At 42.9% G+C, this 13,958-nt stretch overlaps 1 protein-coding gene across 5 annotated transcripts in view; it reads left to right on the forward strand.

The window, feature by feature from the left end:
• Nucleotides 1-13,958, forward strand: part of EGFLAM (EGF like, fibronectin type III and laminin G domains) — a 238,561-nt gene that overhangs the window by 171,670 nt on the left and 52,933 nt on the right. For 4 of the 5 annotated variants that reach the window (XM_087759725.1, XM_087759726.1, XM_087759729.1 and 1 more), the window contains 3 exons: nucleotides 9,301-9,410; nucleotides 11,426-11,509; nucleotides 13,294-13,320. In XM_087759725.1, the coding sequence (XP_087615851.1) occupies nucleotides 9,301-9,410; nucleotides 11,426-11,509; nucleotides 13,294-13,320 (221 nt within the window). Of the gene's footprint in view, nucleotides 1-9,297; nucleotides 9,411-11,425; nucleotides 11,510-13,293; nucleotides 13,321-13,958 lie in introns of all 5 variants that reach the window. The other variant, XM_087759727.1, reaches the window with a different exon arrangement.

Consider the following 13,958-nt stretch of genomic DNA (forward strand, 5'->3'; position numbering starts at 1 on the left):
CCTGTGACAGGACTGGAGGCAATGGGCACAAACTGAAACACAGGAAATTCCATTTAAACATAAGAAAAAACTTTTTTACAGTGAGGGTGACTGAGCACTTGCCTGGAGAGGTTGTGGAGTCTCCATCCTTAGAGATATTCAAAACCCAGCTGGGCAAAGTCTTGAGCAACCTGCTGTAGTTGAGCCTGTTCTGAGCAGGGGTTTGGACTAGGTGGTCTCCAGAGGTACCTTCCAACCTCATCCTCTCTGTGATTTTGCAAAGTGTCACAAGTATCTTTTGAAACTCTGTATTTCTGCTCTCGCATCTAACTTCCTTTGACCTGTCCTCCATCCTGTCATAGCCTGAAAACACCAATTGGACCAAGTGCTCTGCTTTCTACAGAGAAAGTGGGCGTTTGCTTTAGTTGTGATCAATACAAAGATGTTTGGTGGGACGTCACTACCGTTTGAGGTGGTGTAGCCATATGAGGCCTGTTCCGAAACCTTGGGGATAATCAACCAGCGCATTTATTTGTGTGGTACTCTCTGGGACTTGACCAGATCGTTTGTGTCCACCAATAATGAGCTTCAAAACAATTACTCAGGGCTTGTAGGGATTGTGGGAACCCGAGATGCTATGTCCTGTCCTCACCCTGCACATTTGTTGCTTGTCATATGGTCAGCTTTGTCCTCTTTATACTTCAATCTTTTTGTGTGTGTCTGTCCATGATACATGTATGGTTGTTGGGTTTTTCTATATGATCACTTTTCCAGAAGCTTCCCTTGAATTTTGTTTCTTATACCAAGTAAGCTGTCTCTTCAAGAGCTCAGTTTTGTATTGTGTATCAGTGAGAGAGAAATTTATAGTAGGTAAAGCAAAGAGATTAAGAGACACCAAGGAGAACATTTTTCAAGTAGCATGAACAATTTTGTCATGGTTCCCGTTGAAGACAATAAGCTTTGGGTAGCGAACACCTGGAAAATATACCTTTAAGTGATATTGATTGATGGGAAAAGAAATTTTCAAGTTATTTATTTGGTGTTTTTATAGCTTAACTGCCCTTTTTATTTTTATATATTTTTGTATATATAATGAATCTGTATTTTTTGATAATAAATACCAAGTTTTTGATATGTGGTTCTCATGTATTTTACCCATGTTATAAATGCTCAGGAAACATAGCAGGCTGACTTTTACCCTTATTTTTATAATTTCATTTCAGAACAGTAATAGCCTGCTTAGTAGAGTTCCTTTTCACCAACAATGCCTAAGACTCAGTTAGGAACTTTAAGCACTGTGTGATCAACTTCGTTAATGTTTTCCTGTTTCTGCTTCCAGTAGTGTTTGGAATGTCATGTTTTCTGGAGCTCCTCTGATGTTTGTGCTTCCTAACACCTCAGATGTGTAACCCAGGAGAGGAAAGAGAACAGCCTTTTTTTCTTCTGATGGAAGTGGGTTAAATTCTCTTACATGACACCTGAATTGGTGCAAAAGGGGAGGGAGAAGCCCTGGGGTAGGGAGGTGGAGGCAAATGCCTGGAGGGATAGGGATGGAGGAGTGGGGAGGTGGCAGTGCAGGAGAAGGCGTGAGACCTTGTCCTTGCTGTTGGCAGTGAGCTGCTGCTCTTGCTCAGTGGTACGATGAACTGCCCGTCTGGGTGACACAGTTGTCCTTGGGTGCAGTTTCCTCCGTGGCTCACTGGGTCTGTCTCACGCGGGCAGCATGTGCAAACCCGCTGGGGTGCCTGGCTGGAAAGCTGCTGCTGCCCATCAGCTGAGTGGCTTTTTAATTGATTGCTGTTCCCAGTGTAGTCCCAGTTTAGAAAACCATGGAGGGAGATGGGGGCAGAGAGTATGCCAGGGGGTGGGCTTAGCATGCTGGTTCTCATCCAGCCCATCCTATGGATTATGGAAGTCTATTGCACAGACATGCTAACATGCTGTTGTTTGTTTTCAGCTGCTTTCTAATACTTATGTTAAACCTCCCAGAGACTTTTTTTTTAAATTATTTGAAAACTGGTGAAGTAGCCAAGGTGAAGGTGGGCAGTACCAGGGCAGGCAGGGCCGCGGCAGCAGGCAGGGCCAGCCGCAGCTCGCCGGCTGCTGGACACATCTGCAGGGACAAGGCAGGTCTGAGCCCAGCCAGGAAATCCCAAGCCAGGAAAAATGTTGAGCTTTGCATTCAAGCAGCCTGTAGGCTGGAGCAGGGAGAGATGAGCCTCAGTGCTTCCCCTTCTCCAGGAATAGGGACCTGGCTACCATTTTTGTCTGCCAGGCCAAGATGCTACAGAGATGTCAGGAATTAGGGCAGCCATGCCCCGGCACTGGGGCTTTGACAGCTGAAGTGCAAGCCTGGTATTAGCGGTGCAAGCACTAGATTTTGACTCAGGCTTCCAGGAGTGCACCTGAGGTTATGCAGGTAGAGTGTCTTGGTGGGGCTTTTTACAGGCATCTATACTACATTTATACTGGAAGTGGAAAGCGCTTCCATTAGGAGAAATACTTCACCAGGTTATCTCAGATGCAGGTACAGTGTATGCACTTGCGTTAGTCAAACTGGGCTCTGATCCGTAATTATTAAAAACACAAGCCTGTAAGAGTTATCCAGAGATTGCCCTGTCTGTTCCTCTTGACAAAGGCAGGACAGGTATAAACTAGACCTTTGCTCAGAGATAATGGTGTCCCCTGCTTTTAATAACCTTCAGCACCAGGAATTCCCCAAAAGGGGTTCTAGTGCATAACCATCCACAGCCAAAAGTTTTTTTCTATATCTAGCTCTTAAAAAATTATTTTAAAAAATCAGTTTCTGTTTTTCCTTCTCACGCCTGGAAGTCACCGTGCCCTGCGCAGATCTCCCCTCCTCTCTCCCTCCCTCCCCTGCAGAGTCAGAGCCTTCCTGGCAGCAGAGCCTTCCTCTGGGGAGGAGCACGGGGAGGGGAATGGGGCTTCCCACCTCTGCCCTTCTCTTTCGTGATCTGCAGGGCCAAGGCAAAGCAGGAAAAGCCATGACAAAGTTGCCACTGACATTGTGCCTGTTCGTTTTTAATGGGATTCGCTGTGTTGCACTGTAGCTTAAGTTCTGAGCTTTGCCTCCTTCATTACTCTTCCTTGGGCTATAAATACTCCAATGACCGTCACCTCAGATGTACCTGGGGCAGATAACAGATGCTATATACTGCATCAGAAAAACATCACGTGGGTCCAAGCCTGCTATTATTATAATGTTGAGCGATTTTTTTCATTGTGTTTATTACACTCGTTTTAAAGGACTGACTGAGATTGAGTTAATCTCTCCAAAGGTTTGTGCACTGTGGTCTGGGTCAAAAACCGTGATGCCTCTATAGGGCCATACTACCTGCAGTCTCTGCACCAGTCCTCACTGTGGCAGCATGGAGACCATCCAGTGGATTCCTCTTGTTGGGATCCAGTGCACTAGCAGTGGTAGGTGACGTGTTCAGAGCAATGACTATCAAGATTTCTCCATATTTTGATGTTTTCCATGTTGATGTTGCTACTCAGGCTGCAGGACCAGGAGAGACCAGTTGAGATTTTCCAGTTTCAAATCATTGTCCTTTCTAGTTGTTGCAGCTGGGAGATTCTTGCTTTCTTACGTACCGCTGCTGGGCAGTGGGAGCTGGAAAATTCTTCAAAGAGATTAAAAGATGGCACTTTTTTTTCATTTAGAATTTCCTGACCTTTTTCAGTTTGTCATGCTGTCTTCATTCCACCGTGGTGTTTGCATAACCTCATTCAGTCTGTAAAAAGAAGGGAAACAAGAAAAGACCTTGTCACTGTTTATTGTTTTACAAATGAGAATTTCACCAATATTTCAGTGAGAGAGTGAATGGGCTGTAATACGCTTTGTTTAACCTCTAGGGGTGGACAGACTTTTTTCCTGAAAACAGCTTTTTCAATGATAAAATGCTATTTCAATAAAGCTCAGGGTTTTTGATGAATTAGCGAAATGAATTAAATAATGATGTTTGAAACAAAAGAAATCCAAAGGAATTTCTCTTTCTGGAAAATGTTTTGTCCTGAGAACTTCAATTTAGAATTCATTTGAATTGCCTTTCATGAGGTTTTTTATTCCTATTTCCTTATATTGTGACATGCTAGTAGTGACACCCGACATTTCATCAACAAATTTCTCTTGTTTCGTGGGACACAAATAGGAGACGCATCAACCTGGAAAATAAGGAGTGCTTCAGTCAGTACCTCTTAGCTGTTACCCACAGAGATTTAAAAGCAAAATAATGAAATTATTATCTCATTTCATTGGCCTGTGCCCTGTCATTAATAGTAGTACAGAATTCTAATTTAAAGATTTTAATTTTCCAAAACACAAACCAGTAAAGATGAAATGAACCATTGTTTTCCCTTAAATGAATGACCATATTATTGCATGTGGATTGTATTAATGAATTATTCGTATGTTATTTCAGGACCTGTAAGTACCTGTGATTACCTGCATGCCTTGAAACTGCATAAACATCTAAAAAGGAAAGAGAAGATGAAATGCAAAATATAATTAAAATTTTTAAGAGAAAATTTTCAAACCCCAATCCCTTTAGATATTCCATTCATGAGTATTTTAAAAAATACTGTTTTCAGTCAGTATTATTTTCATTTAATTTAAAATTTAACTCAATTTTGAAATTTCCTCTAAAAAAGTAGTACCAACTGTGACGAGCTTTATGCAACTGGTCCAAAGCACTTCAGATGTGAAGCTTGTGAATATAAGAAATGTATTTGTTTTGAAGTTGGCTTTTTTCTCATAACTATTCATCACCGTAGTAAGATTTTGGAGTCACTTCATGACTGGAGGGGGTCACTTCATGAACCAAAATAGCTGTAAGCAGAAAAATAAATACAATGTTGTCAGCTCAATATTGTTTATCTACAGCTGAATCCTCATTGACTTCTTGTATTTGGTATACTTTTACAATGTATACTCATAATATGTGTAAGAGTGCTCCCTCTTGATTAATGGCTTTTTTGCATTTGACCAAAGACATTGCTTCCATTACGAGTTTCATCAAAGCATTTTGGACAGTATCGAACTTTCTGTGCCTGACAGGCACAGAATGACCAAGTTTGTACAAAATATGTTGAATTTTATTTTTATATAAATTGGTTCCTTGTTCTTTATGATCAGAGCTAACCTCCATGCCTTCTTAGGTATCACCAGATCCAACTGCAGAGGACATTTGCAGATGGGATCATCACTGAGGCAGATCTTCAGAGCATGTACAAATAGTAGATGTGTTGCACCTCTCTTGTCTGCAGGTTCCTGTCCAGCAGGCTGCAGAGGGGAGTAGGCTCCATTGTGGTTTTGCGCTATGCATGGTGATACCAGATTAACAGAGATTTCATGCTGAATTTTGAGAAGAGAGGTATTTCTGACCTGAATTATAGGAGGAACTACAAATACCCAAAGAGAATACCCTTGAATACTGTTTTTATTTTTTATAGTCTAAACATGACCTTTAACATAAAGACATAAATGTTTAGATCCATTTTAATATCCATTTTTAGTGTGCCTAATACATGATGTTCTGTAAAATCTTGCGAAATACCTCAAGCGCACATTTATCTTTAAATAATTTGTTAGTAAAACAGTGCTATGTATTGCAACAGTTGTGATCAGCTGACAAACCACTTTGATATAGTGTTGCAGCATGACTGTTTCAAAGCCATGAGATCTCCTGCATCTCAGTGACATAAACATTCCTTGTGTCAGATCGCACAGTCACTTTGTCATGGTTGCAAAGGGAAAGTTCAGTCCAAAAATGGACATTTTTTACTTTCTGCTGGGTTGTGTGAAATTCGGACTCTGGCAGCCAGAAGTGACTCTGAATCCCCAGATGCACATCAATAAGCTGCAAGGTCAGGAGCATTGACAGCAGAGGACTGTGGGGACCGCCACACTGCATGAAATGCTCATCTCTGCCTGGCCCTCTATGCTTCCCAAGAAATAACCCTGTGCATGGGACAGGGCTGGCCCAGGTTTTCCTTTTCCTTTTGGCTCCAGTTTAACCAGGAGGTAGCGTGGTCCCTGGCAGGGTGAGCACTGCATGCCTGCTTGTCGCACGGTTTTGTCACGGGGAGGGCAGGATGCAGCGGTGCGGTGAGCGGGTCCTACACACTCCTCAAACCATCGTTTGACTGCTGAGCATCACCTGAGGCTGCTCACAAAGACAGCGCTAGGGGCTGATGGTGCTTACACCTGGTTCCCAAGCACGCCTCCTGCAGCCATCTTTGTTGCGTTAGGGGAATTCCCTGACTTCTAGGGAGAACTAAACAAGGAGGATGGAAATATAGACTTCTTGGCTCCTTGCTCTTATTTTCCCAGGCTTAAGTTTGTATTTACTCCTCCAGCAACAATTTACAGGCCAGTGTAACTGAGGTCAGTATTTGGCTCTCTGTGTCTCTTTCATCAACTGCAAACTGGAGATAGCAGTGTTTAGTAGGGTTGGGTGAATAATTCATGGCATGGCTCCTTATTAAAGAGATATTGCCTCTCTGTTTGCACATAGTCTGCAAATGGATTGCATTTTTTTCAAATTTATTTGTTGTTGCAAATTATTCACCAAATACTTTCTGTAAATAATTTTATTGGCCTATATTGCATTCAGAATATGAATTTGAATACTGCCTTATATGAGTATTTGTCATCGCTGGTTAAAATTTGTTATTTCAGCAACTATGCCTCCCAGCAAACTTGTCTCATAGAGCCTTCCCAGAAAGTAATACAAGGATGGCAGGGATCCATGAGACTAAGCCTGTGCTAATAAAGAGAATGGGTGAGGGCCCAGAGAGCAAGTAGCATGGCATGGTTTAGCTCTCATCCATATGGCTGGACTCCTCTCCTTCCCTGAAGATGTCCGCACTGACTTAGGAACATCATTTGTGAGCTGTGCTATTCCCCAAACCATTCCTGGGAGGCTGTCCTTGGAGGCTGAACCTGTGCCACAGACTGTACAGGCAGTATGGATGTGTGGATGTCCCTGTCTTTGGGTTCTGGGTAGTTTCCAGCATCTCAAGAACACGTTTAAAAGCTTACGGGTTGCTCAACAGCATTGCTCAAGGTGGTTGTTTGTTTACTTGAAGATCCATTTAGGATGTGCTCAGGTCCTCCGTGCCTCTTCCCTGGGAGCTAGGGCAAAGGAGGTGCTGGTGGTGTCCCTGGAAAGGGGCTGGGAGGGGATTGCAGCTCCTTGTTTTACCCTCTGGGAAATGTGACAGGCTGGGAGGAAAACCGGGAATCTGACTGGTGTCTTGTCTTTATGGAGTAGGAGCCTGTTAGGGCAGACTGTAATTCTTGTGCCTGCTCCCATTAACTCAAGTTAGATCATTGCAGGTAATGAGGACAATTCATGCAGGTAGAGCCCTAAGTATGTTTTCCCTCCTTAACGTGTAAGTGCATCCCTGTCCTGTTACAGCTACATAAACTTCTTGGGGATGTTATAATACTGCATAGTCTTTAGAATTTCTTTCAAGTTGAAGTGATAAGCAAGACCCTTGGGGTGTGTAGAAAATACAAACCTCGAGCATACAACAGGTAGTCCCTTTTCCTGAAGGTGTATTTTTTTTTTTTTTATCCCCCGCTGTGTTGTTTCAACAATAAAAGAAAAAAACGAAGTTCTTGGTGAGGAGCCCATCGTACGCAGTCCTTGTGCAGCCTTGCCCAGGAGATGGTATGCTGCGAATTCTGTTAGGTGAGAATGGCCGAAGCTTCAGGCATAGGGACCGAATGGTGAGAGAAGTTAGGGTCTCTTAAACCTCATTTATATATTTATCCTTTCATGACTGCACCTAGCACTGTCCAGGATTTCTTTTAGCATTGAAGAGAAATAAATAGATAAAAGGGCCAAGAAAACCAAGAGTCATTCATGTTAACCAAGAGGTGTGGACACCAACTGGCCACACTTGCTCACTCAAATTAAGAAACATAAACCAAAAAGTTTCCTAGCAGCGGGAAAATGCAGGGTCAGTTTGAAAAAGACCAGAATATCAGTTCTTCTCTTGTTTTAACTACTTGGGTGTTGATGCTGATTGATACTGTGCAGAGTTTGTAAGCTGTTAAGTTTTGTACTTAGCTTCAAATCAAATACGTTGGTGGAAGTGAGAAGTGTAGATCTGATGTAGGCTTGCTTCAGATCTAAAAATGACCTTTAGGGTAGCTTGTTTTCGCTTGATATTTTGTCAGAGCTAGTGGAAAAAAAGTGGGGGAAGAAAGGGTTTCTTTAGCCTTTACTTAAAATTTTCATAGGTAAGGGCATGCAAAAAACTAAGTATAGTAAAACTGTTGCCTTGAAAAAAATGAAATTGTTGTTAAAGTGTCTGAATAATTTCTCTGTTACAGTTGTTTGTTAGGTGGGTTTGGATTCAGAAGCACAGTTGATGGTGATTTGGAGAAGTTGTGTTAAATATCTTGCTCATGTTGCAGAGCAGACGTGCTCCTCCATCTGCCCCTTTCTCAGACAGTAAATGCAGTTGCTAACGAGTTACTAGAGACGTGGGTCTCAGGGTTTCCTTCTTCTCCAGCCTTTATTTGGAGTAGTGGAATTAGACATTGTATTGAAACGCCAACCTGTACCATGGGAAGAGAAGGAGATGGATAGGTGCTGTGAGACCAGTATAGCCATATAAAAATGCCCTCCCACTGTAGCTGATGAGGGATGGGATTGATCATGGCAGCACTGAAAGCGTGATGGCAAGAGGTCCCACCACTGTAACCTGCATCTGGAGAGGGACAGGTGGGAACTGAGGGGGTCCTTTGTGCTCTTCTCATCAGGCTAAACTTGCTTCTTACTTAAATCATTGCCCTTCCCATCCATAGCTGTTGTGAAGGAATTGAGGTGGCAGAGGCTGGTGGTGATTGGGAGACCTCTCGGTGGCCCGTGAAGGGGGTCTCTTGGCCTGTCCCAAAGCAGCAAAGGGCTGAAGAGGAGGCATGTTTTGGGTTTGGTTTCGTTTTCCTCACACCAGCGTGTTGCTGTTGGATGTGAAGCCTTGGGCGAGTGGTAGAGGGGGAGGCTGAACGTGTCCATGAGGTGTCCTGAACTGATCAACAGCTCCTTGCCGCTAAGAGAGGGGATGTACCCCCTCACCCTGTCTCTCCTGGTATCCCACCACTGCCTTGGGGGCAGAGGTGGAGAGGGAAAAGGTGCACCCAAGTCAAATCTGAGTAGTGGGCTATGTTTGACAGTTCAGAACGAGGGCAGCACACTTCTTCTTCAAAGCCATACCTGCCAGGTGGCTAAAGGAGAGATTTTATGTCCTATAGCTTCTTACACAGTGTCATTTTGCTTTAAGCAGATAGGCTGGGGCCTCCTCTCGATATACTGCTGGATTCACTGAACTGCACAGCGTTCAGCGTGCAATGGAGGATGCCAAAGCAGCATGTGAGCACCATCACAGGATATACAGTAAGTGATCGTCTATGCTGCTAGTACAGGATTGCAATACCCTACATGGCCTCAGACTACGCATGCGACATGGCGAAGCAAGCAGGAGAGCCTGCTTTCATACCAAATCATGCCATTGCCCAAAACATGGTAAAGGGACAGTGGGCTTCAATGGATTGAGCTGTAACTTTAAGAAACACGTGGATCGTATTTCAGAAGCAGGCTATGATGGGAATTTGCGTTGGATGCCAAGGGCTTGTAGTAGATATATATTACGTTTCTGTTGTGGTTTTCATGCAAGGATCTCAGTGCTATCTGCAGCTGATAAAACAGTAAAGTAGAGCAGAGCAGGTCTATATTACACTGTGCAAGTAAAGGGAGATCATGGTGATTTCAGGGCTGTTCAGATCCTTTGACTCATAATTCCAGCCTGATGATTGCTTTAGCAGGAATAGCTTTTCCAAACTACACCCCTAAACCTTCCCAGAGTGGCAGCAGGTGCAAGGAAAGGAGAGTTTCATGGTGTCTCTTCCCCTAATAGATACTGTACTGCATAGCACCCGTGGGAGCCCAGCCACAGCTTTAAATATCAAAAGAGACTTTTTTTTTATTCCCTCCTACCTCCATGGTGAATTTTCCTTAAAGAAGTTGGGTGATTTTGTTTACCTACCAGTTTTGTAGGGGAGGCTCTGACCCCCTCCAAGCCTCTGCCACGTTACTTTCTGCCTGTTGGGCAAAGCAGAGTGGCTAGCCTAAACTGGGTTTCAGTGTGCAAGCAGAAAAACAATGAGCACTAATCTGCCATTTATTCATATTTGTTAGGTATCACTTCAACAGGTATTCCATGGCAATGGAACTCAGACCCAAAATGGAAGTTAGTCAGTGGGGAATTAGCACCAAAGATGTTGGATATCAACTAGAATTGGCTGGTTTCCCCTTTAACAAAAAACAGATAGCAGTTGGTTTTGTTAGCATTTTCTTTGGAAGGATTTGAAATTTCAGGAAAAAAATAATCCAAAATTCATTTTTATGTAAAAAGGTGGGAAGCGGAAAACTTCTGACTACCTTTATTATTAATGTATGCTAAAAGAGTGAGAAAATTCCCTGAAGCAGGTATTTCTGGTACGTGTGCCCCTTGATCCCATGGTCTTGTAAATGACACTAATGCAGCCCAGCTGGAGGGCTGTTTTTATTGTTATGAAAGTGCTTGTCATCTAAGACACCAGGAAGCGCTTGCTGTGGCCAGAACCCGCCTGAGCCAGGCTCTGTGTGTAGTTGGGTCCATTCTTCTGTGTGAAAACAGAGGTGTAGTGAATAAGTGGCTTTTCTATAGGTCATGATATTTTTCAAACAGTTGCAATACTTTATAGTCACAAATCATAAATAGTTTTCACTGTTCATGCAGTACATCAAGCATCCAAGCCCCAGTTTGTTTTTAAGCCTTGAGCTCACGTGTGGCATGGTGGTAGAACCAATGACACACAGCATTGATAGTGCTGTACCCAAATTATCTTCACTTCATGTTAGGTTTTGACCCTCTGGCATCTCAGGGTCTCTGTGCACAGGAAATCACACTCTCTGGCTCACTGATCTCCAGTACACAGCAACAGGCATGGAGAGACATTTACGATACAGCAATTTTTATAATGTCATAATCACGTAATGTCAATGTCTTCCTTATATGAAGTAAAATGCCTAATTTGTGCAGACTAGTCCCACAAATTTCAGCTGTCCAAGCTGACCATGGCCAAATGATGCACAATTAAAGTTGTCAGTTCAGGTCTGCCCTGAAAGCTAGGCTGTGTTTCACCTCAGTTCAGTGTATATACTGTAAGATGGTGTCCTTTGGTCATACTGACAACTTCTAGCAAATATGAAGGGAATGTTAAATGGTGTTAGCTTTTCATGCTTTTGAAAAGGTAGGGGATCATAGGCTCAAATGCTGTCCACAATGTAATAACAATGCATTTTTTTTTACGTCATTCTGAAGCATTGCGTTATTGCTTTAACTGACTTAACTGTATTTTCTTCCCAAGGTCTTTTACTCAGAGGTTGAAGATGACAAAGCAGTGAAACAGCTCTCACACGATGTTCCCCTGAGTTTGGATATGCTTAGCATGGTGCGTATTTCTTTTCATCAACAGTCAGAGCACTGGAGCGGAACTTGCAAGTGGAAACTTGCAAATGTCTACTTGCTGCTGGTTTGTGAATTATGCTGAAGATCCAAGCCCCAGATCTGCTCTGGGTATTGAGCAAAAGGAAATCACAATGTTTTTCTGTAATCCAATCAGTGTGATGCACTTTTGCTCCTTGTTATCTGAATAGTTTATCATGTAAAACTATTGGGACTTGCTTGCGTCTTCCTAGTATTGACCTTTGGCATCTACTAAAATAGAACTTTTAATTTTTAATATGCATTTTCTGTGCACTTCCACACATGGAAAGGGAATTGCATGACTCTGTGCACAGTCAGAGTTGCAATATCAGTGTATGTGTCTGACACAGGTAAGTGTGTGAGCTAAAGGAGATGCAGTTTTCAGTGTATTTTAGTCTCTATGTGAGACTGTGGCCTCCTGAAATATGGAATTTAAAGTTTAATAGTGCTGCTTTAGTTGCAGTTGTGCAAGTCCATCTCCTAGAATATTCCCCCAACTTCTGATTTTTTTTGTTCTTGAAAGCACTGCTTTTCCTCCTTGCTTGCCATTTTCCCCCTTTCCTTTAGTTCTGTTTTTCCTTTAGTTCTGTTTTTCCTTTAGTTCTGTTTTTCCTTTAGTTCTGTTTTTCCTTTCTTTCTGTTTTTCCTTTTGTTCTGTTTTTCCTTTTGTCTCTCCTTTGCTTTCTTACTTTGCTTTATTTCACTCTGCCCTTCTGTTTCCTCCTTCCCTTCTTCTGTCCAATTTCCCCGTCCTTTTCCATTTGCAAATGAACACCGCCCATCCTTTTCTGCTGCACGGCTGAGCAATTACAGATGAGCAAGTCCTCCATACTTCTGGATAGTTTTAATACTGTCTGTTTTTAAATTATATTCTCGAAACATGTCGGTGCTTTCTCAGAGCAGAGAACCTGCTTTTTGAATTCAGCAAGGCAGAAACAGAGAATTTCCAGCCTCTGCTTGGGCAGAGTGAGAGCGTTGCAGGTTGAGTGCTGTGAGGGGAGCACGTTCATACCATGCTCTGCAAAGGGCAGTCTGTCCATGAGCAGCAGCGTTACCAGCACAGGACTCAAAGGCTTACGTGTGCACACAGAGGAGCATTGCAGGCTTTCCAATCTTTATTTGGTGATCCTTCTTCACAATTCAATTTTTTCCTCCTTTTTCTTCTACTCATCTTTATTCTCCTTTATTTCCTCACCCCTCTTCCTTCAGCCTCCCCACCTGATGTTCAATGGTATGTATTCACTGGTATTTCCTGATCCCTGCTGGGCAGTGCTGAGAATCCTTCCCCATGAGAAGCGTGAGTGAGAGGGATGCTCAGATTTCCTGCAGTTTTCCATCAGTCTGGTTGTCTGTTCTGACTCCTGCAGGTTTCTGGGATCACGGCAAATGAAAGAATCCTGTTGCTGTGATATATTATTTCTTTACTTATCCATTATTTTCTCCCTTCTGATCTTTATCTCTGTATTCCTCACTTGCTTTTTGTCCCAAAAAAATATTCTTCCTAGTAGTGCCAACAAAGATCAAACAGCACATTGTTTTTTTTGTCTTAATCCTGACAGCAGTAATTCTTACTCACTGGGAGAGCAGATTCTGTATCCCAGTACTCACGCAGATGAATAACAGCCACGTAGACTACTATATGCTGCAGCATTGGCCTTGTTTTAATTCCCTGGCCTGTTATTTATGTGGTTTTGCCATCACTTTTTAGTATGTTACTTCATTAACAAGTCCTGTTTCGCTTTTTCCCAGGGTCAGCCTGAAGGACAAGCAATTTTTGTAAGTATTGCTTCACATGAAACTCGGTTGCAGCTCTGGTTTAAAATGAAATTGAACGTTCCTGACCTGGTCTTTCCACAGGTTCACACACAAAAGTTGACCTCAAATGTTGATTCTACTTAGCACTTATACAGGGTCTTTTGTAGTCAAAATGTGGCAAATAGTAGCTAAAACTCAGAGTCCAGAGGTGAAGAAGATGGACACGTAGGTATAGGGGCTCCCTTTTTAGCAATGGATAAACTTTCCTGTAGGTCATCAAAAGTATTTATTGATGTCTTGTTTTGCTGGAGGAAATTTGTGTAAAAAGTGAGCTATATCCAGGCAGGGAGGACTTAGAGGGGGCAGGGACAGCTGGGGAGCCAGACACAGAGTGATGAGGAAGAACACAGCAGTCCAGGAGTGGGAGAGGAGACAGAGAGGAAAAAAGCAGAGCCAGTCCAGTGAGAGCCGAGGAAGAGGAGCGTGGGAAGAGGCCAGCCATGGAAAGCCCAGGAGGAAGGAGTGGGAGACTAACAACTAGTATAAAAAAGGTTTGAAAGCAATACCAGCCCTCTTAATGGCTTTGCAGCTGGTGAATTATTCAGATTAATTATTTCCAGTCGTGCAGTTGGTCCAGTCTGCTTCATATGAGCAGTAAA

The sequence above is a fragment of the Nipponia nippon genome, unplaced genomic scaffold (genome assembly GCF_047370975.1).
Source record: "Nipponia nippon isolate SJK-2023a ecotype South Korea unplaced genomic scaffold, ASM4737097v1 scaffold_20, whole genome shotgun sequence".
Lineage (NCBI taxonomy): Eukaryota > Metazoa > Chordata > Aves > Pelecaniformes > Threskiornithidae > Nipponia > Nipponia nippon.